The sequence below is a fragment of the Chlorocebus sabaeus genome, chromosome 7 (assembly GCF_047675955.1).
Source record: "Chlorocebus sabaeus isolate Y175 chromosome 7, mChlSab1.0.hap1, whole genome shotgun sequence".
NCBI lineage: Eukaryota > Metazoa > Chordata > Mammalia > Primates > Cercopithecidae > Chlorocebus > Chlorocebus sabaeus.
In genome coordinates, this window is record NC_132910.1 from 101,988,758 (window position 1) to 102,012,388 (window position 23,631).

Here is a 23,631-nt window from a genome sequence, read left to right on the forward strand (position 1 = left end):
TGAAACAATGTTTTGCTATGTTGCCCAGGCTAGTCGCGAACTCCTGGGCTCAAGCGATCCTCCTGCCTCAGCCTCCCAAGTAGCTGTGATTACAGGTGTGAACCACCATGCCTGGCTGCTATTTTTCTTTAGGTATCTAAAATAAAAGAATCTTATGAACTGTTTAATGATTATGGTGGTAGATACATAATTGTACATGCCTGTCAAAACTAATAAGATTATACACAAAAAAGAATGAATTTTAACACATGTAAATTGTACCTGGAAAACAAAAATCAGTCAATATTCTAAATACCCAGCTATATTCTTCTCTCAGATTAGGTCTCACTAACTTATTTTGATTGACGATTTCTGCAAAATGCATTGCTATTCTAAGTAATGAAATGTTTATAGATTTTATATTTTTATTGATTGAGGTCAATGAGGATTTGGTTTACCAAAGTAGTCAACCCAATGAGTACATTAACAATTCCCACAACATAAAATATTTTAAAAAGGTGCTGGAATGTGGAATAAAAAGAAATTAATATTAGAAAAATTATAATCTTTCATAGTACTGGGTTAAACATATTAAATATAGCCTGTCAGTCCTGCCTATGAGAAGTCAGACAATTTTTCATCTCTAACTTTGACAAGGATTTTTTTAATGTACTCTTCAGTGTTGGAGAATTCTAGTGAAATACACTCAGTGTGGTTGAGAGCTTAAGTGATACAACCTTCCCCGCCACTTGAAATACCTAACAAAAACATAAAATAATCCATTTGAATATATACATACATATATAATCTAAAAGTCTAGAAAGAAACGTACAAAATTTTAGCAATAGCCAGCCATCGCTGGCCGACGGAAGGCAGTCTGGGTTTTGTTTTGTTCTGCTTTTTTCATGCTCTGTATTTTTAAAATATCTTTTAAATTTCTACAGCGAGCCTATATTCATTTTATGATTAGGAAAACAGCAATACACACTTATAAAAATACTGGTTACAGGGAGGGGAGGAAAATAAGTCACAAAAATAAAGAAATGAGAGTAAAATAATTTTTATGAAAATATATCTGTCACTGATAGGAATTCTTAAAATAAAACATGTTTTCCAGGTAGTCAATAGTTTTATATGAAATTTTTATTCAGAGAATGAACAAGATTTCCCTTATGAAGCTTCTCTGAATGCCACAGAAGATTCCAATAGACAGTAACTCTAAAGAGGACACTTACATTGCCTCCCAACAATACTTTTCAAATAAGAAGCTTTATACAGAATTACTAGATACTGTAAATTCATACCTTGAAGAACGGTGTTCTGGTTTATTTCGTTCGTTGCGATCTGTAGAGAAAGAAGATGGTTACATGTGAAAATGTTCTTTAAAAGCTCTGGAAAGAAGTTTTTAAATACCAGCTGCCATACCATTAGATTTCACAAAGGACTGTTCAAAGGCAGTTGTGTCTTCCTAACTATAAGGCTCTTCATTACAGTTCGCCTGACAGAGGCAGAAAAGACACAACGAAGGACAGGCATACAAGCTTATGGTTTGTTAAAATCATCTACCTGGAAAACGTATTGTTACATGTATTATTTCATTTTAAAAGATCTTTCCTGTGCTAAATACTTTGCTAACACTAGAAGAGATTTAGCTAAGGAAAGAAAGCAAGGAAACTGCAAAGCCACAGATTACTCAGCTCAAAAAAATCATTCCATGAATCATGGTTGGCAGAAGCTTCTAACAGAATGGGGAGGGGGAAAAAATGAACAGTCAGCTACAACATCTGCAAATACTAAGACCAATACAGCTTCACCCTTAACTATCTATCACCCAGAAGTTGGATTTCAATGTTTCTCCAGTAATTAGATATAATGTGCCCTCCATATAAAATTTTTGATTGTCACAACTGGGAAGAAGGGAGCTCTTCATGGGTAGAAAGCAGGAATGTTGCTAAAGGTCCTACAATGCATAGGGCAGTCCCTTTCACCAAAAGAATTATCTCATCCAAAATGTCAGTAGTGCAGAGGTCGAGAAACCCTGCTATAGGGTAAGAAATAAGAGCACAGATGCTTGAACTTTTCAAAAGTGCCTCTCTAGACTGCTGTAAAATGCTATTAATCAACCTTGAGACTATCATATATAAGAGAAATAATCATAAAACCCACAGGTTGTCTTTTTTGAATCTGAATAACAATTTTTCCTCCACTATATGCTTAAGATTTAAAAATAAATGAAGTAAAAGGCCACAGTGTTATGCAAAAATAAACAATGTAAAACAATATACAAACCACAACATATCCTAAGCAATGACTTTAAGAAAAAATCCTATGGAATATTATCAAAATACAGTTTTCTATAGTATCTTCTGAATTAATGCTAACAAGATAGAATTTAATGGCAATGTAAAGATTAGACAGGAATTCTTTTAGTTTTTCTTTAATTTTATTGCTGGTGGAACAGAATAAGAGGATTATGAAACATACTCTAAAACTTCTAGAAAGAAATATGGAAGAAAAGGAATAGGATTTATACAGTTAAACATATGTAACAATTCTTTCTGAATGAGTTCATAATAAAAAAGAAATGTTTGTCAAAGCCAAAGAGTTAGTACTCACGAAAACACTGTTCTCTGAAAGACTAGTAAGTAAAAAGATCCACAATAAAGCATGTCTGCTTAGATATAATGCTTTCCAAACACATAGTGTTAGCACGTTTCTGGTTCCAATTTCTGTACACTGTGACTTAGTATTACTGCAGCTTTTAAAACTTTTCTGTTTTAATTTAACTTAGCTTTACCCCTCCCTTAAATGAAAATATCATGTTTTTCATTTGATGAGCATTAAGATTTTAAAGTCATAGGAACGCAGGGCACATTTAAGTCATTTCTTTCAATCATTCGTCTCCAGTTTTTAGCCTGCTAGCTTCGCTACAAAAATGAAGTATAATGTCTCAAAGTAAAGCCAGAAACTGAATACAGATTAGCTAGCCTCATATAACAAAGCAACAACTCTTACCTGTGGCTAAAGTCGAGCTAAAACTCTGTCCAGAACATCATTTGCTGTGGCTGTGATCCTAGCTTCATAGTTTATTTAGACATGTAATAGCAAATTTCCCCACTAATCTTCCTAGTGGTACAACACACAAGAGGAAGGGAGAAACAGAGTCACGATGCATGTAAACAAGACTCAGTATCCAAGGGCTTCCCTCCAGGGCCTGTTCTGATTGGCAGATGTGCTATGACCAGTCTGCACAGCTGGAATGTGGCCACTCAGGAAGCAAATGGCTCACAGCTCTCCTTCATTCTTGGTTAAAACAGGAAATTCTACAGTCATTTTTACACTTTCTGCTCTAAGAAAATACGAATGCCTTCTCATAGCACTTCTCTATTGAACCAGTAATTAAAATTCAAGAATAGACTTGATTATCTGCTGGGGGAAATTTTAAAAATTTCCCCCCAAATTCACTATTAGTGTTATCTGTGTTACATTCCTGTGTAAATATAGATACACAGTACTTATAAAATGTTACTCCTAAGAACTCATATAGTTGATAATTTGAGGGTAAGGGTAAATTATCCATTACTCACAATATTTCCCATCCCTCACCTCTTGACAATGAAAAACAAATTGAAACACATGTTCTTGGCTTGATCTTTTCTCTCAAAGTATACAAATACTTTGATTTCACATTTTGCCATAGAGCCATATTTTAGCTTAAATACATATAAATAATGGTGTGTGTGTGTTGCGTATCTGTGTGTCTTATCTACTTATACTTTTTCATATACTTACATTTTAAACAAAGTAATTTTCATGACAGTCAAGATTATTGTGCAATTGTCAAGAAATATATTAGCAGAAATAAATTTTTGGCAAAATAGTAAGTGGTTATTATTTTGTTCCAAAAGCCAAGACTGAACAAAACAAATCACGAGGGTGGATTCAGAATCTGCTTTCTTGCCAACAATAACAAAACATTTGGATAAAATCCCCTTAAGAATGAGAACAGATTTACAGCAAACATGGAAATTTAATTTGGCTATACAGAGTGCTTTAAGTGTATGGATTTTCTTTCAAATCAAATACTCTTCAGCACATTCTCCGAATTTTTTCTTTTTTCTTTTCTTTCTTTTTTTTTTTTTGAGACAAGGTTTCGCTCTGTACTCCAGGCTGGAGTGCAGTGGTGCAATCACGGCTCACTGCAGCCTTGAGCTCCTGAGCTCAATTGATCCTCCTATCTCAGCCTCCCAAGTAGTTGAAGTAATTAGGATTACAGGTACATGCCACCATGCCCAGTGAATTAATTTTTTTTTTTTTTTGTAGAGACAGGGTCTCCCTATTTTGCCCAGGCTAGTCTCAAACTTCAGGACTCAAGCGATTCTCCTGCCTTGGCCTCCCAAATTGTTGGGATTGCAGGTATGAGCCACCATGCTCAGCCTTCCAATTTTTTAGAGTTTCCAATTTTCAAATAATTGGGGAAGAATATTTCTAAAGCTTTTCTGAACTTCTGCATATTTAGAAATCATATGAATAACTTTCTGGCCCAAAGTCTCACCATTTCTATGAAAAAAAGAGTTATTAAAAATAAAATGCCTTAACTCTAAAATTTGCCAAATGCTACACATTTGCTACGGATGATATACTTATTCCAGGGGCCCGCCCAGCAGAGCATGATGGTTTAGGTCACTCAAAGACCAGCAGGACATTCTCAGTGTGAGGGTAACCATGGTTGGGTAACCATGTAATGGTTTTGTAGATATGTATGACAGACACACACATACACATACACACACACACACACACACACCCCTCTTGTATTCCTTGTCCCTCTCATCCATACCTCATGGTTAACAAAGCTAACTGAGGAATAGAAGAGTACTCTGTAAGTAGAACAAAGACAGAAAATAAGGCAGAGGCTGGGTGCCAAGGTTCACACCTGTAATCCCAGCACTTTGGGAGGCTGAGGTGGGTGGATTACCTGAGGTCAGGAGTTTGGGACCAGCCTGGCCAACATGGCAAAACCCCATTTCTACCAAAAATACAAAAAAATTAGCTGGGCGTGGTGATGCACGCCTGTAATCCCAGCTACTCAGGGGGCTGAGGTGGGAGGATCACTTGAGCCCAGGAGACAAAGGTTGCAGCGAGCCAAAATCATGCCAATGCATTCCAGCCTGGGTGACGGAGTGAGACTCTGTCTCAAAACCAAAACCAAAAACCAAAAAACAAGGCAGAGTTGGCACAAAGACTGTTGGTTGTGTATGTATAAATGCCGTGGGGGAGATGTGAGGGATGCAGTGGGGGAACCCATGGTTTGTCAAGGGGACTGAAGAACAGTTAGGAGAGTGGTAGGATGTTACCATGGGTTAAGGACTCTGTGTAAGAACTCCAGATTATCCATGTTTTCTTTTCATGTCAACTTGGTTCCATGTAATCTAGACACATGATTCCAATGTTTATGTATTTAGGTGTTATACCACTTATGTAGAAATGGCCCCTGTTCTGGCAGGGACAGCTTTTGGGTACGGCTACGCAGATCCTACTGATGTGGAACCATTCAGGGTGATTCTGACTCTAATAACACTTTGAAATGGAAATGACAAAAATGCAAATGCCATCTTTGCTTTGATTAAAACTAAGAAGAATAGCCAACTCGGAACTTATTAGAATCTGTTGTAAGACATTCAGGCTTTGATGATTTAGCTTTGATCACTTAACTGGAGAGAAAAATCAAACCCCATTGGATAGGGACTTACTTTACTAACTTAACTTGGAAATGAAAGACCTGAAATCATTCTTTGAAATTAGGGGGAAGGCTCAGTCTATATGAATGAATATACACAGATATACTCACAATGGAGTAAGAAGTGGTTTAAAGTGAGTCTTTTTTTTTTTTTTTTTAATTGAGACAGAGTCTCACACTGTCGCCCAGGCTGGAGTGCAATCTTGGTGTGATCTCAGCTCACTGCAACCTCTGCCTTCCAGGTTCAAGCAATTATTCTGCCTCAGCTGGGACTACAGGTGCATGCCACCACACCCAGCTAATTTTTGTATTTTTAGTAGAGATGGGGTTTCACCATATTGGCCAGGCTGGTCTTGAACTCCTGATCTCATGATCCGGCCACCTCGGCCTCCCAAAGTGCTGGGATTATAGGTGTGAGCCACCACGCCCGGCCAAAGTGAATCTCTTATATCTCATCTTGGCATATCAAAATCTCTTTAGCAGGAGCATTACCAATGAAGTGATTCTGCAGAATACTCCCAAGCATTACTGTTAAGTTCCAGCTTGGGAGTATATATAGTAGATATCATTTTTAAAATATGGATGAACCCCACATCAACTCTTTGTGCCATTCAGAATTAACTAAAGGCTCCGTGGGGCTGAAAAGGAATTATTTGCAGCAGCAATGTCATTACACCTTTACTTATGACAAGCAGAATAAATAAAACAATGAATTCATCCATTATAAGACAAAAGATACCCAGTATTCATACATCTTACTCTGGTGATTCTTTAGAAGATTGCATAATTGATTCCAAACAAATAGAACATGGATGGGATTTTACTTATCAGATATCAAAATTTCAAATACTTAAATGGTTCTTATATTTAGAGCGAGAAAACTGCAAATATATATATATATAATATATATTTCAAGTATATACGTCAAGCATATATATACACACACACACACACACACACACACACTTGAAAAGAAGGCAGTGCTCATTCTACAAAGTTACTGACACCAACTAATATGAATCCACCTCTGCTTTCTATTTGACAGCCTTGTTTAGGTGTGTCTCCAAACTGATTTTTATTTATATTTGAAATTCCCACAGTGATGGCCTATTCTTTAAATGAGAGCTTTTCTTTTCTTTTTTTTTTTTTTTGAGACGGAGTCTCGCTCTGCCGCCTAGGCTGGAGTGCAGTGGCCGGATCTCAGCTCACTGCAAGCTCCGCCTCCCGGGTTTACGCCATTCTCCTGCCTCAGCCTCCCGAGTAGCTGGGACTACAGGCGCCCGCCACCTCGCCCGGCTAGTTTTTTGCATTTTTTAGTAGAGACGGGGTTTCACCGTGTTAGCCAGGATGATCTCGATCTCCTGACCTCGTGATCCGCCCGTCTCGGCCTCCCAAAGTGCTAGGATTACAGGCTTGCGCCACTGCGCCCGGCCGAGAGCTTTTCAACAAATATATATTTGTTGTTGCTGAACTAACACATTGTTGAACTTAAGTCAGAAAGTTCCTACTCTCTTGGTTTAAAAAGCCAAGAAATTAAAGAGGGTCTCTGTCAGTTACCACTGCAGGGGAGAAATAAGACATATGACAGAGAAGTTTACATGGCTGCTGCTGCCCACGCTTCTATGGATAAATGGGAAAGTCTGGTCTATGGCACTATCAGTACTGACACCATTCATTAATTTTTTTTTTTTTTTTTTTTTTTTTTTTTTTTTTTTGAGACGGAGTCTCGCTCTGTCGCCCAGGCTGGAGTGCAGTGGCCGGATCTCAGCTCACTGCAAGCTCCGCCTCCCGGGTTCACGCCATTCTCCTGCCTCAGCCTCCCAAGTAGCTGGGACTACAGGCGCCCGCCACCTTGCCCGGCTAGATTTTTGTATTTTTTAGTAGAGACGGGGTTTCACCGTGTTAGCCAGGATGGTCTTGATCTCCTGACCTCGTGATCCGCCCGTCTCGGCCTCCCAAAGTGCTGGGATTACAGGCTTGAGCCACCGCGCCCGGCCACCATTCATTAATTAAGGTGCCTAAATTCATTACAATTCATTAAAATGCAGTAACCTAATCACCCAGGAAGGGAAGAATTGATTGGAGATGGAAAGGAAGTTTTTTCAAACAAGAATTTATGTCTTGGCTGGGTGTGGTGGCTCATGTCTGTAATCCCAGCACTTTGGGAGGCTGAGGTGGGCGGATCACTTGAGGTCAGAAGTTCAAGACCAGCCTGGCCAACATGGCGAAACCCTGTCTCTACTAAAACTACAAAAATTTGCTGGACATGGTGGTGCAGATCTGTAATCCCAGCTGCTCAGGTGGCTGAGGCAGGAGAATCGCTTGAACCCCGGAGATGGAGGTTGCAGTGAGCTGAAGTCACGCCACTGCACTCCAGCCTGGGAGATGGAGCAAGACTCTGTCTTAAAAAAAAAAAAAGAAAAAAAAAACAAAAAACAAAAAACAAGAATTTATGTTTCAACAAAGAAGCAGACTATCTCTGGAATGTTTTCTCCTTCCCAACCCTACTGTTTTTACCCTCATTTTAGGTTCTTATCAGCACTGTCTGGACTCTTAGGTCCTAACTGGATTTTCTGGCCCCAGTTTCTTCCCCTTCAACCCAATCATATTGCTGGTCAAATAAATCTAGGCCTCAGAAAAAGTATAAATCACTTAGATCTTGAGAGGATTAAATGAGATAATGCCAGTGACATTCTTAGCACCCTGTCTGTACACTTAAGCATACCACAAACGTCAGCTGCCATCATGTTGTTAAAAGGCCAGCTATTAACTAGTTGTAGCAAATGATACTGCATCATAGTGACTGTACAAGTTACTTAACCTCCTTAAGCCTCAGTTTTCTCATCTACAAAATGGGAAAATACTATCCTTATGGAGCTTTTATGAGGATAAATGAATTAAAGGGTATGAAAGGTTTAGCTCAATATCTAGACTATCAATTCTAGGACTCTCATTCTGTGACTACCACTCTTAGTATCTTTAATACATGGCTCAAGAGCCACCTACTCCATGAAGCTGTCCCTGATTCCTCTCTCTCTTCAGCATCCTTGTATTCATTTCTTATTGCTGCTGTACCAAATTACCACAAATTTAGCAGCTTAAGATAACAAAAATGTATTATCTTAAAGTTCTAGAGGCCAGAAGTCAAAATGAGTATCACTAGACCTATTAATGTGGGGTCCTCAACCCCTCTGCCATGGACTAGTACCAGTCCATGGCCCATTAGGAACTGGGCCTCAGGGCAGGAAGCAAGCAAGAATTACTGCCGGAGCTCTGCCTACTGTCAGATAAGCATCCACATTAGATTCTCACAGGAGAGTGAACCCTATTGTGAACTGCACATGGGAGGGATCTAGGGTTTATGCTCCTTAAGAGAATCTAATGTCTGATGATCTGTCACTGTCTCCCATCACCCCTAGATGGGACCATCTAGTTGCAGGAAAACCAGCTCAGGGCTCCCACTGATTCTACATTATGGTGAGTTGTATAATTATTTCATTATATATTACAATGTGATAATAATATAAAGTACACAATAAATGTAATATGCTGGAATGATCCTGAAACCAGCCCTCCGCACCTGGTCCATGGAAAAATTGTCTTCCATGAGACCAGCCCCTGGTGCCAAAAAGGTTGGGGATCGCTGCATTAAGGTGTTTGCTAGGCTATAATCCCTTTGGATGCTCTGGGAGAGAATCCATTTCCTTGCCTTTCACAGTTTCCTGAGGTCACTTGCATTCCTTGGCTTGTTGTCCTTTCCTCCAATAGTGTAGCATTTAAAAATCTCTTTATGACTTGGCTGGGCGCAGTGGCTCAAGCCTGTAATTCCAGCACTTTGGGAGGCCGAGACGGGCGGATCACGAGGTCAGGAGATCAAGACCATCCTGGCTAACACGGTGAAATCCTGTCTCTACTAAAAAATACAAAAAACCAAAAAAAAACAACAAAAAAAAACTAGCCGGGCAAGGTGGCGGGAGCCTGTAGTCCCAGCTAATGTAATCCCAGCTACTAGGGAGGCTGAGGCAGGAGAATGGCGTGAACCCGGGAGGCGGAGCTTGCAGTGAGCTGAGATCCGGCCACTGCACTCCAGCCTGGGCGACAGAGCGAGACTCCGTCTCAAAAAAAAAAATTCTCTTTATGACTCTGGTTTCCTCATCTACCTCCCTCTTCTATAAAGGACTCTTATGATGATACTGAGTACACCAGGATAATCCAGAATAATCTCCCTATGTCAAGTTGATTCACAATCTTAATACTCCTTTGCCATGAAATGTGACATATTTGTAGGTTCCAGGGATTACGATGTGGACACCTTTGTGGGGCGGGGGATAGCATCATTCTGCCTAACCGCACCCTATCTGAACTCTCAGACTGTCCGTCTATAGCACTCACTTCACACTAAGCATGGTAGTGTGCACTGCTGTTTAAGGTTTTGGGCATGTGTCTGTCCCCTTTATCTAAGCAGTGTCTGATGTAGGCAGGGTCTCTGTGTTAGACTCTGCTTCACAGTCAGTACTCTGTAAATGTTTGTTCATAATGGTACTATCCAATGCCCTCCCATTTCCTTTTCTGACCTGCATCCTTTATGCTATAGTTGGTTCATGGATATATCTAATATTGCTGCAAATGATGTGTCTTCTTAAGAATTACCGGCCGGGCGCGGTGGCTCAAGCCTGTAATCCCAGCACTTTGGGAGGCCGAGACGGGCGGATCACGAGGTCAGGAGATCGAGACCATCCTGGCTAACACGGTGAAACCCCGTCTCTACTAAAAAATACAAAAAACTAGCCGGGTGAGGTGGCGGGCGCCTGTAATCCCAGCTACTTGGGAGGCTGAGGCAGGAGAATGGCGTGAACCCGGGAGGCGGAGCTTGCAGTGAGCTGAGATCCGGCCACTGCACTCCAGCCTGGGCGACAGAGCGAGACTCCGTCTCAAAAAAAAAAAAAAAAAAAAGAATTACCATACATTTTTGACTTTTTAGAAATACAATAGTGATTTTAGTGTCAACTTTCTCCTATAACAATTCACATTTGGTCTATTCTTCTGCTGAACATAGTCCTCGCCAAAACAAAAAACGAACAGGAAAACACTACAGCACATTTGAACTGGAAGAGAAACCAGCTATTTGGTGACAGGCTGCTAATTCTTTTTAATAGTTCTTCTTCGAAATGGTTCAAATGAATCATTTTGATTGTTGAATTCAACTGACTATTGAATCAGGCTTTTAATGATTTGGGGTTCTTATGTTAGTTGTTTCAGAGATGAAAAATCAAAGCCACCATCTGTATTGCCCCTTTTTACCCCAGGGTGAATTTGGTAAAGACTTCAGGAAAATGAACATTTAATCAGTGTCACTTGGGTCCTGAGAAGTAAGGCAGGGAGGGGAGCAGCAAGGGAAGCTGCCGTAGAGACAGGGGGTCATCAACCCTTCCTGCTGCTCCCTCCTCAAGCTCCTTAATGATTCCCTTGCCTTAACAGTTACTTTCATACCTCTTTTTGTTATAAAATATTTTTCAGTAAGCAAAATTTGTGATTTAAGGAGGGATAAAAGGACCTTTTAGTTCTCTATCAAATTTAAAATATTGGGCCATTCCTAAGGGTTTTTCTTTCTGTTTTTTGGTTTTTGTTTTCTTTCCAAGTTTTTTTTTAATTTTTTTTTTTGAGACAGGGGCTCACTCTGTCACTCAGGCTGGAGTGTAGTGGTGCAATCTTGACTCACTGCAGCCTCGACCTCCTGGGCTCCGGAGATCCCACCTCAGCCTCCCCAGTAGCTGGGACTACAGGTGTGTGCCACCATACCCGGGTAATTAAAAACACTTTTTTTCCTGTAGACATGGAATCTTACTTTGTTGCCCAGGCTGGTCTCGAACTCCTGGGCTCAAGTGATCCTCCTACCTCAGCCTCCCAAACTGCTGAGATTACAGGCATGAGTCACCACCCCCGGCCAACTTTTATTTTAGGTTCAGGGGTACATGCGCAGGTTTGTTACATGCGTCAAAGGGATTTGGTGTACAGATTATTTTGTCACCCAGGTAATGAGCACAGCACCCAACAGGTCGTTTTTCAATCCTCCCCTTCCTCCCGCCCTCCACCCTCAAGTAGGCCCTAGTGTCCATTGTTCCTTCTTTGTGTCCAAGTGTACTCAATGATTAGCTGTCACTTTTAAGTGAGAACATGTGGTATTTGGTTTTCTGTGGGTTTTTAATAAGGATCATAAATTTAACCTGGAAAAAGATATGCTATAAGAAAGGCAATCTGAAAAAGTGACCTAATAACAGATTGCTTTCAGTGTTTCTCACATTACAATAACCTCTCAAAATCCTGCAATTAAAAAAATTTATTTAACTTTGTTTAACACATTCCCCTAACTAATCTGAGGATAAAACATTTCTTACAGGCTGGGTGCGGTGGCTCGCACCTGTAATCCCAGCACTTTGGGAGGTTGGGAGGTGAATCACATGAGGCCAGGAGTTCAAGACCTAGCCTGGCCAACATGGTGAAATCCCGTCTCTACTAAAAATACAAAAATTAGCTGAATGTGGTGGTGCACGTCTGTAATCCCAGCTACCTGGGAGGCTGAGGCATGAGAATTGCTTGAACCTGGGAGGCTTGAACCTGGGAGGAGGTTGCAGTGAACTGAGATCATGCCATTGCACTCTAGCCTGGGTGAAAGAGCAAGACTCTGTCTCAAAAAAAAAAAAAATTTTCTTACAAAATCAGTTTGGATCAGACTTAGTATCTGGTACCTAAGCATAGACAATGTTATCTCATTATCACCATCCGCTCTCCCAGGAAACCAAAGTCCCTTATACAGAGCTTAGTCTTAGTCATCTCCATGTCCAGCACCAGGCCTGACCCACAGCTACCACTTCTCAAATGAATTGAACTCCAGCTGCTATAGGGTCAGGTACAGGCTCCAAGTGCCAAAGGGAGTGGGAAGCAAAGATAAATCAGTCTCCCCTCCAATCCAATGAGGTCACAAACCTTTTAAGATCTTTTAAGATTATATTAATTATACATTTTCTTTAATTCTATCACTTACATATCTTTGATTTTGCATTGCTTAGGTTAATTTGTACATCTCAGAATTACAGGTTTCACAAAGAAGGTCAGTACCAATTGCTTACCATCTCCAGGTATCTACTACTGGGGTGTGCCTGCAGTGGAAAATCAATAAATATTTCAGTATGACAATCTACGTAGATATTAAAAGCAGGAACTCTACATCAGACAGGCCTTGTTTTGAGTTCTTGCTTCACTACTTATTTATTACCTGAAGGACCGCAACAAACTGACGTCTCTAAGCTTCAGGGTCCACATCTGTAAAAGGGGGAATAATAGTAATACCCATCTCATCAAACTGAATGAGGATTAAATGAATAAAATTATATAAAGGGTAGTATATTTGCTATGAATAAGTGCTCAATAAACATCTGCTATTATGATGATAGTATCAGGAATACAGAATATTTAGCAAGTTCATAATATTGTGGGGAGAATTACCTAAAAGAGTAATTTTCCTTTGTCTAATAGGGATTTCTTAATCTGTAGGATTTCTCTTTCTTATTACTGGTCAGGAGGACAGCAACGTACTAAAAGTAATTTTTAAACCTTCCCTTATTCAACGGTTCAGCCTATTTTTCCTTCTCTTCTTTCCCTTCCCAGCCCTTCTGAACCAGGGGCTATTACGAAAATTAATAAATCTGATTTTCATTTTCCTACTGTAGCCTCCGGCAGAAGTAATAAATAAGCCCTAAAAGTAAGCAGAAGAGGGAGAAAGAGAGCTAAAAGGCAGACAGATAAACTGTGCCGACCAGAGACCACCATCCCTTCCATTCTCCCTAATGTCTTCTCTCATTCCTAGTTCCTCATGTGGGTTTTAGTCCTCACTGTCATTTTTTAAGACTTAAGAGAAGAGTCCCCAAATGAATTTTCTGAATAGGATGAATGAGTGGCATAAAGCAAGGAACTGGATAGATTAAATGTAAATGTTTAATCTATTTATGAAATTACTAGAATCTCCCATATTTCAGAGTAGTATGGAATCCTTAGACAATAATACAGAAAACAAAAATTAAAAGTATTATTTCAGGTGCCAAAGGATGAATAACATCTCTGTACATTGGTTTTCAGCTGTTAAGGGTAAAAATAAAGATTTTATTTTCTTTAAAGGGCAAAAGTCCCGCTTTTTACTGTCTTTTCTTCCATTAGTTTTGTTTGTGCCACAGAGCTCATAACATAAAGTTATACCTTTGTGTAGCTGACCCTGCAAAATGAACAAATATCAGAAACTGCTGTAACCAAGAGACTCCTTCATGGGCTCCAAAGACCAGGCACCTCCCTCTGGTATAAGAACACTCAGCTCTGGCAAGCTTTTCTACTTGGATGAGGATTCTTCTGATCTGTGTCTTCAAACTAAGATTTTTATCCACATGGGGCAGTCTTGGTCTCTAATCTAGAGGGATAAAAAAAATAATCTTTTTCTTTTAATCAAGAAGAGGTAAAGCCACAGCCAGGCCTTGACAAACTATCTGAGGATACGGAATATATATTCTCTGTGCAATACAACATCTGTTGCAAATTCAAGCCCACTCCTGTCATTCCTCTCCACTTCATTAACTTCCATCCATACAACACTTTCAAAATGATACAGAAATACAAACAAGGAGAATGTCCAATTGTTTCATTCTATTATTCACTGCGAAGAATGCTTCTAAAGTAAGTGTTCAATTCTGATTTTTCACAGTTCTAAAGATTCACAGAATTCTTGAGTGAGAAGAGACACCTGGAGACATCTGTCACCTTTACTTTGAAGCCTTATTTGATCTTCCACAGGCAGAAATAATGCCCTCCACCTTGACATCTATATATTCAGTGCTTAGCACCTATGGGCACTTACCACATTTTGACTCACATTATAATCCTCCTTATGGTTTACTGCTTCTACTAAGATAAGGTTCTTTAAGACAGAGCCTTTATATCCCTTGAAATGGCTGGCAGAGCACCTTACACAAAATAGGTACAACATAAGTGTCTGCTGTTGAAGATACTGGTATGAGTCCTCTCCACACCTCTGCAAGCTGGAGATCAGCTGAGCTAAAAAGCCTCTGTGTTGTTTGTTTTTGTTTCTTTTAGGGGTGGATGTTATTAATTCATAGAGAAGAAATACTGTGCTTACCACAAGGCTTCAAAAATTTTTTATTTGGAAAGAACGCATTTTGAAGTGCTACTTCAGAATTGCAGAATTACTATAAACATAATATTCATGTAATGAAAACTATTTTGGGAGGGGTGGGAAGCAATGCAATCATGACAAGGAAGCATAGGAAGCTACACGAAGGATTCCCTTCTGTGGAATAGACATAGATATATGTAATCTAAAAAATATGTTGACAGAATTTTAAAGAACACAAGTCAAAAACACAGAGATAGAAGACATAAAAATTAAGAGCCAAGAAAAATAGATTCAGGAGGTCCATATCATTCATTCTTTTACACTTCTCCTGAAATGCTAATTCAGCGTAAGATTAGATAATAGAGCTAATAGAGGGGGTAACATGTTCAAAGGTATGGCAGCTGAAAAGTTATAAATAGGAAATAAGCTACCCTGAGACTTTAGTGGATAAATGACCAGGAGATTTATCTTTAGAATATGCTCTAAAATTCTGTTATGAAAAAAACTCTTGGGCCAGGTGCCATGGTTCACACCTGTGATCCCAGTGCTTTGGGAAGCTGAGGAGGAGGATTGCTTGAAGCTAGCAGTTTAAGACTAGCTTGGGCAAATAGGAGACCCTATTGCTACAAAAAAAATTTTTTTTTATTAGCTGGGCACAATGGTATGGGCCTGTCGTCCCAGCTACTCAGGAGGCTGAGGTGGGAGGATCATTTGAATTCAGGAGTTTGAGACCAGCTTGGGTAAGATGGCGAGATCTGGTCTTTACAAAAAATAAAAATTAAAATATTAGCCAGGTACGGTGGCATAAGCCTATAGTCCCAGCTACCTGGGAGGCTGAGACAGGAGGATCCCTTAAGCCTAGGAATTCAACGCTACAGTGAGCTATGATTGCACTACTGCACTCCAGCCTGAGTGACAAAGGAAGAACATGTCTCTTAAAAAAAAAAAAAAAAAAACAAAGTCAAGGGAGGTTTTCTTCACTACGTGTTTCGTAAGCAGAAGATTCTGCACATGAGGCTTAATTTCTCAGTCATTCTCACTGTTGACCAGTTGTCACCGAGCATGAGCAATATAATTTGTATATATTTAATTTTAAGAAGTTACTAAGAATACACAGTAAGATGCTACTTCATACCCACTAGGATGGGTATAATGAAAAAGGCAGATAATATTAATAACAAGTGTTGGCAAAGATGTAGAGAAATCAGAACCCTCATACACTCCTGGTAGGAATGTAAAATGGTACAGTTGCTTTGGAAAACAGTCCAGCAACTGTCAAAAGGTTAAACATGGAATTATTATATGACTCGTAAATTCTACTCAGATTTATATCAAAGAGAAATATAAACATGTCTACACAAAATCCTGTACACAAATGTTCATAATAGCATTATTTATAATAGCCAAAAAGTGAAACAACTCCAAAATCCATCAACCGGTGATGGATAAAATGTGGTATAGCCATACAATGGAAGGTCATTTAGCAAGAAAAAGGAATAAAGTACTGGTCCATGCCACACATGGATAACCCTTGAAAACATTAAGTAAAAGAAACCAGCCAGGTGTAATCTCAACACTTTGGGAGGCTGAGGTGGGAGGATTGCCTTAGCCCAGGAGTTTGAGACCAGTCTGGGTAAGGTGGCGAGACCCAATCTCTACAAAAAAGAAAAATTTAAAAATTAGCCAGCTGTGGTGGCACATGCCTGTAGTCCCAGCTACTCGGGAGGCTGAGGCGGGAGGATTCCTTGAGCCCAGGAATTCAGGGCAGCAGTGAGCTATGATTGTGCCACTGCACTCCAGCCTGGGTTACAAAGCGAGACCCTATCTCTATAAATAAATAAGTAAATAAATAAATAAGTAAGCTAGCTAGTCACAAGAGACCACATGTTATATAATTCCATTTATATGAAATGTGTAGAATAAATAGGTCTATTCATAAAGACAGAAAGTATTATAAATTAGTGGTTGTCTAGAGTTGAAGTGAAGGCTCAAACGTTCAGGTTTCTTCATGGATTATGAAAATATTCTAAAATTGATTATGGTGATGACTGCACAACTCTGTGAATACACTAAAAACCACTTTATTTATTTATTTATTTATTTATTTATTTATTTATTTTATTTAAGACAGGGACTATGTTGCCCAGGCTGGTCTTGAACTCCTGGGCTCAAGTGATCTGCCCATCTTGGCCTCCCAAAGTGTTAGGATTACAGGTGTAAGCCACTGTCCCCAGCTAAATTGTACACTTTAAATGGATGAATTCTATAGTATGTGAATTATATCTAATAAAGCTGTTACCAAAAAAAGAATAAGCCTGATTAAATGAGTGAATGGTTGAACTGTTCATTTTAATACTTACAGAAGTATACAACTATATGAATTAGAACTCTTAAATATATTTTCAATGGATACAATTTGGTATGATATTAAAAATTTAAAGTTCATATTTCGGCCAGTGTTGGTGGCTCATGCCTGTAATCCTAGCATTTTGGGAGGCTGTGGTGTGAGGACTGCTTGAGCCCAGGAGTTTGAGACCAGCCTGGACAACAAGTGAGAACCTGTCTCTACAAAAAATAAAAAATTTGGCAGGCATGGTGGTGCATGCCTGCAGTCTCAGCAACTCAAGAGGCTGAGGCAGGAGAACTGCTTGAGTTTGGAAGGTCAAGTCTCCAGTGGAGCATACCACTGCACTCCAGCCTGGGCAACAGAGTGAGACCCTGTCTCAAAACAAAAAAAAAATTTGTATTTTCAATTAACAACATTCTAGAAGTGGATTTCTGGTTCTTTATGAAAATGACTTACAAATTTCATATATTGGCTTGGCCAACAAGATCTTTGATCTTTGCCAACCTGAAAAGTAATGCTAATAATTAGGCCTGTATTTATTGACTTCCATTCTGTGGGCCATGTGCATCAACTCTAATCCTCACTGTCCTACATTAGTGAAAAAACTGAAGTTTCCACATTCTAAATAACACGCCCAGAGTCACAAAACCAGCAAAGGGCAGATCTGGGACTGGAGCCCCACTCAGCCTGACTGCAATCCCATGATCCAAATGCCTTTTCAGGCAGCATATTCCTGACATATCTTTAAAAACAGATAGTGAAAGTAAAAACATCATATTTTTATTAATAAGTAGGAGTTTTGCTTATAAAAAGGAAAAACTGAAATAGAATGAAAAGGAGATAGTATATTTAGAAGCATAGCTTTTATATGATTTTATATAATTCTTTATACCCTTGGGTGACAGTTGATTAGGAAATTAAAGATAATATTCTAAGACATAAAGCATCTGGTTATGAGAGTTTTGATAATAAAGGGGGTTATATTTAATGAGGGATATAAGATTCTAAACCTCTAAATATGATACATGGGAAATAAAAAAGATAAATGATCTTTCAATAAAAACCTGTAAGAAAATCTCCCAGATATACATAGGAAGCTGAACACAGATTCGGCATTGATAGTACCACCAAGCTGTATGAATCAAGAGGGAAAAGAGAATATGCAGAAGAAATTTCCCAATAACAACTCCAGGTGACAGGTGCACTGATAATTCTATGAGGTAATTCTATTAGAAAAATTGCAAAAAGATTTACAGGGAAGAGAACATTCCCAAACTTGTCTTCCATTTCCCTAGAAAAAAATAGCACAATAAGAAAGACCTGTCCCTGGTTATCTGTCCTCAATCTTTATGATGCTAATCAGCTTGGAGCGGATAAAGAATCTGTACACTTCCTAAGTAATCTGTGTCCAAATATTTGTAAGAAAAATCATTTAATATCTAAGTTGAGAGTACTCTGTTATGAGCAATAAAAAGTATAATAAACAACAAATGAAAATTTAAGCTTTTATATGATAAAGTAGAAAAAGAAATGTCACTTGCTTTCTATTTCCCTCTGTAAATACCGTTAAGATGTGGGAGTGAAATTGTATAAGTTGTTGACATGGGCCCTCAAAACAAAATGAGAGTGCATGTAAGTGATCCCTGTCTCTTACATGTCAGGATGCCACTGACAATATGGAAACTCTTAACTGTTTTAAGTATTCATATTGTGTTGCCAAGTGGCAGAAATTAAGTCCTATATGGATCAGAGATTAAACAAGATAATGGGTATGAAGGTCCTTCATAACACAAATGACTAATTATTAATGTTATTATTTTGAAAACTGAAACAGACCATGAGACACTAAATCTGTATCATATGTCTCCAGGGCTATTTCCTAAGTCAAAGCATTACAACTGTTGGGATAAAAGCTGGACATTCCAAAAAAACTACTTATTTTTCTTGAGTATTGAGGAAAACTGCTATTCTTTGATATAAGCTCAGAGAAGACTGAATACTGCAGTTTGAGAATTGCTGCTAAAAAGGAGACAAACCATAAACAGATTTTCAAACTCTTGCTATACCAATAACTGAACAAGGAGGACATCTCCAAATATCATACCTTCTTCAAAGAGTAAAAAATTCCGTGGATCTTGAAGACTCACTGTGGAATTTCCAAAGCCTTACATACATTTGTTCAAAGCATTATCAGGTGTTGATTGGAAGGGAGGCTGAGTTATTTCTGTGACTTGATAAAACAGCTGGCTATTAGCCCCTGAATTTAATAACTAGGGAATAAAAGTTTATTTGACCCTTAAGGGTCTATAGTAAACAAGACACAGACATCTTACTGTAATACCACAGAATCTTCCCACATCTCAAACAACAATAATAACAACAACAACAAAAAAACACAAAAAAACCCCAACCCTGCTTAAGCGTTTTTTGTTTTGTTTCGTTTTGGTTCAAAGATATCTTAGCACGAGTCTGGAGAACAAGCCTTTAGATTTTAGAGAAATTGTTCCAACGTTGATAGGGAATAGAAGGAAAGCTTAATGTTCAATTTAACCCAAGGAAAAGAGAATCTGCAACAAAGTCAGCAAAGGAAGATTCTAATACCTGCTTCTAAGTTGTTTCTTCTTACATCCGAGGATCACAAAAGAATGACTTTTTCTCAGAATTATCTTGTAAATAAAAACAAACAATAAAGATTATTCAAACTGAGATTTAAATGTAAATCCAGGTCTATTTTTAAAGGGCCCGAACAAATCATGTTATAGTGAGAGACCACACAGAACAGTCAAGTGAAATGTACATTCTGAGACAGCCTGAGGTGCCAATGTACCTCAGAAGTGTGGTAGTCCTTTAATTGTGCAAACTATTTAAAACAGTTAATCTGTACATAAAACATGTTTCCAATATTGAATTGAAATGTTAACCAAGTGTCACTGGGTGTAGCTATCTCTAAAACATAGCCATAGCAAAAATGACAGGTAAAAAGATTTCTCCGTTGTAGAGAATTCAAATATATATAAAAATAATTGAGTGCAGTGGCTCAGGCCTATAATCCCAGCAGTTTGGGAGGCCGAGGCGGGTGGATCGCGAGGTCAGGAGATAAGAGACCATCCTGGCTAACACAGTGAAATCTCGTCTCTACTAATACAAAAAAAATTAGCCGGGCGTGGTGGCACGCACCTGTAGTCCCAGCTATTCGGGAGACTGAGATAGGGGAATTTGAACCTGGGAGGTGGAGGTTGCAGTGAGCCGAGATCACACCCCACTACACTCCAGCCTGGGCAACAGAGCAAAACTCAGTCTCAATAATAATAATAATAATAGCAATAATAATAATAATAAAGTTGCTTAAGAGTTTTATCACTACTGACCTTTCTGAGTTAAAGCCTTTAAAAATCACTAATATATTAATATTAATTTGTTCAAGTCTTAATTAAGTAGTATAACTAACTACTCAGTTCCCTGTTAATTTGTTTTTTTTAGGGGAAAAAGTGAGGAGACACTGTTTGGCAAGATTTACACATCAATGCTTGATTAAGGAAAAGGTACTCCTCCCTTAGCAGCGTGAAGCCCAGATAGAGATGGGTTCTTTCTACTTTCCAGACTTTAATAGCAACTGTGCCCAGAGCGTCTAGATATTCCTTACACCTGTTCCCTGTAAAAGACCATAAACATTCCTGGTTTACTGTAGCTGAAAAGTCATCTAAACTCAAATTTATTTGATGGCTTTGCATTGGTCCAGTGTGGTCTTACAAGTTTTTTTTTTTTTTTTCTTTTTTCTTTTTGAGATGGAGTCTCACTCTGTCACCGCCTGGAGTGCAGTAGCACAATCCTGGCTCACTGCAACCTCCGCCTCCCAGGTTCAAGTGATTCTCCTGCCCCAACCTCCCGAGTAGCTGGGATTACAGGCGTGCGCCAACATGCCCAGCTAATTTTTGTATTTTCAGTAGAGACAAGGTTTCACTATGTTGACCAGGATGTCTCGAACTCCTGACCTCAAGTGACCGCCTGCCTCGGCCTCCCAAACTGCTGAGATTTACAGGCATGAGCCACCGCACCCAGCCTGGGTTTATGAGTCTTTCACTGGGACTTGACCCATTCTTACTTCCCAAAGAGTTTAAAGATTAGGATGACGTTAACTGGAGTGGGAAAAATAAGTAAGATTGGAAAGATATATGACTTTATAACCCCATTGAAGACATACAAAAAAAAAAAAAAAAATGTAAGGCTGAAATATAAAGTTTTCCCCGGTGGCATTTGTTTTGGTACATTATTTTTAAATTTACATTTTCAGGAAAAATTCTCCATCAGATTAGATTGCTAAAGTTACAAAAGGCAAATACCCTAACACCACATAAAATTTGAATCTGAAAAGGTAAACCCAACTCCTGGTATATATCTAGAGGGGTACTGACAACATTTCTGTTTCTCTGAGATTCAGGGATTTCAGGATAACATTTGAATTAAGGTTGTATATCTATCATTTCAACATTTGAATCATTTAACACAGAATGATCAAATTCTGTTTCTGGCCTATCAAATCACCTAACACTTTCTTTGCAATGATGATGTTCAAAGCTGGTGCAAATAATGCAGGATGGAGCCATTCTTAGCTGCCATTGGTAGGAGTGGGTATGATCTTTCTGGAGAGTAATTTGGGCCTTTAAAAACTGTATGACCTTTCCTCCAAAATTCAGCTTCTAAAAAGCTATCTTCAGGAAATATAATGGTGAGATAAATTTCCAGATGAAGATATTTATTGCACTGTTCTTTACAATAGCAAATCTAAATGGTCAACAAGAGAGAAATGACAAAATAAATTTTGTCATTAATAATTTTTAAAATAATACTATACAGTTATTATCATATTTGACATTGTCAGGCACTTACCTAACTGCTTTACTCACTTGACCTTCTCAAGAGCCCTATGAAGTACATTCTCTTACTTAGAGTTCCCATTTTATTGATGAGAAAAGAAAGAAGTGAAAAATGAACACTGAATATCTTATGCCCTATAATGGATGGGTTCATTGTTTTATTTATTCTGCTTATCATAAGTAAAGAAGTAATGACATTGTTGCTACAAATAATTCCTTTTCGGCCCCTATAGGACCTTCAGTTAATACTGAACAGCACAAGATTTATGTAGGACTGATCCATGTTTAAACTTGCCCAAAGTCATGGAGCTAGGAAGTGATGGTGCTGGGATTCCAAACCAGCAGTCCAGCTCCAGAGCTGAAACTCTTTAGCATTACACCATATTGCTGTTTTGTGTATTACTTTTCTTACTTTTCTTTTGTGTATTATTTTTCAAATGTGATCCTGAATTCTATAAAATGATAAAATTTTTATAATTTTTCTCTCACAGATTTTTGTTTCAATATTCACACGCAAAATTGGTCTCTGGTCTTCTTTTAGGAGAAACGTATTTTCCATGTTTCAATATCAATGTTATTTCGCCTTCATAAAAAGGAATGAACTGGAGGCCTTCCTTCATTTTCTATGTTCTAGGACAGTTTAAAATAGCATTAGAATAATCTATTTCGTAAAAGTTTGGTAGAATTTCTTTGCAAACTTTGAAGGACAGGGAAAAGAGGGTAGCTCTATGACAACTTCTTTGTTACATCAACAATAACTGTTCTTTCAGATTTTCTAAGAGTTCTGGAGTCAGATACAGTCATATTTTCTATTTATTTAAAAAATTAAACAGATTTATTAAGATATAGTTTATATTCCATAAAATTTACCTGCTTGAAGTACACAATTGGATAATTTTTAGTAAATTTACAGAGTTGTGCAATCATCATGAGATCATTTTAGAACATTCCCATCACCCTAGAAAGATCGCTTGTACCTAATTGCAGTCAATTCCCCGCTGCCATCACCATCTCCTCCATTTTAATAGTTCAGCTCTATAACTTTAATGTATATAAACAGACGTGTTTATTTTATGTGGATTAAATAAGATAGTGGAGGCAAATCTTGGATGTATTGTATATAATGTGACTATACTATATAAAAAATATTTAACTTTAAGAATTGAATGTGGTACTCTGCGCAAATAGTACAATTTTCTTATAGCTCATTAAAGCTACCTGGTACTTAGGGAAAAAACAAACAGTATGACTGTTTTCATTTCCCTATGATCAGCGCTGAGACTTCCATAAACACATATTCCTTACAGCTCCATTGGCAGCAAGCAACAGGAAGCAAATACCAAAATATGATCACAACAACCACCCTGCCTACAGATGAAATTGCCATTTTTCTTTACTTCATGTTGACCAGATTTTCAAAGTATAAGGTATTTTTTTAATGTTTTACTTTTTCTTTTTTGTTGTTTTTAGAGATGGGGTCTTGCTATGTTGCCCAGATTAGTCTTGAATTCCTGGC

The 23,631-nt window shown here is 38.4% G+C and overlaps 1 protein-coding gene across 11 annotated transcripts in view; it reads right to left on the reverse strand.

Moving 5' to 3' along the window:
* The window catches only part of SH3D19 (SH3 domain containing 19), a 195,416-nt gene that overhangs the window by 99,411 nt on the left and 72,374 nt on the right, over positions 1–23,631 (reverse strand). For 3 of the 11 annotated variants that reach the window (XM_037992782.2, XM_007999983.3, XM_073017673.1), the window contains exon 2: positions 1,284–1,323. In XM_037992782.2, the coding sequence (XP_037848710.2) occupies positions 1,284–1,323 (40 nt within the window). Of the gene's footprint in view, positions 1–1,283; positions 1,324–1,404; positions 1,659–2,994; positions 3,146–23,631 lie in introns of those variants that run through there. The other 8 variants (XM_037992799.2, XM_073017672.1, XM_037992819.2 and 5 more) reach the window with 7 other exon arrangements.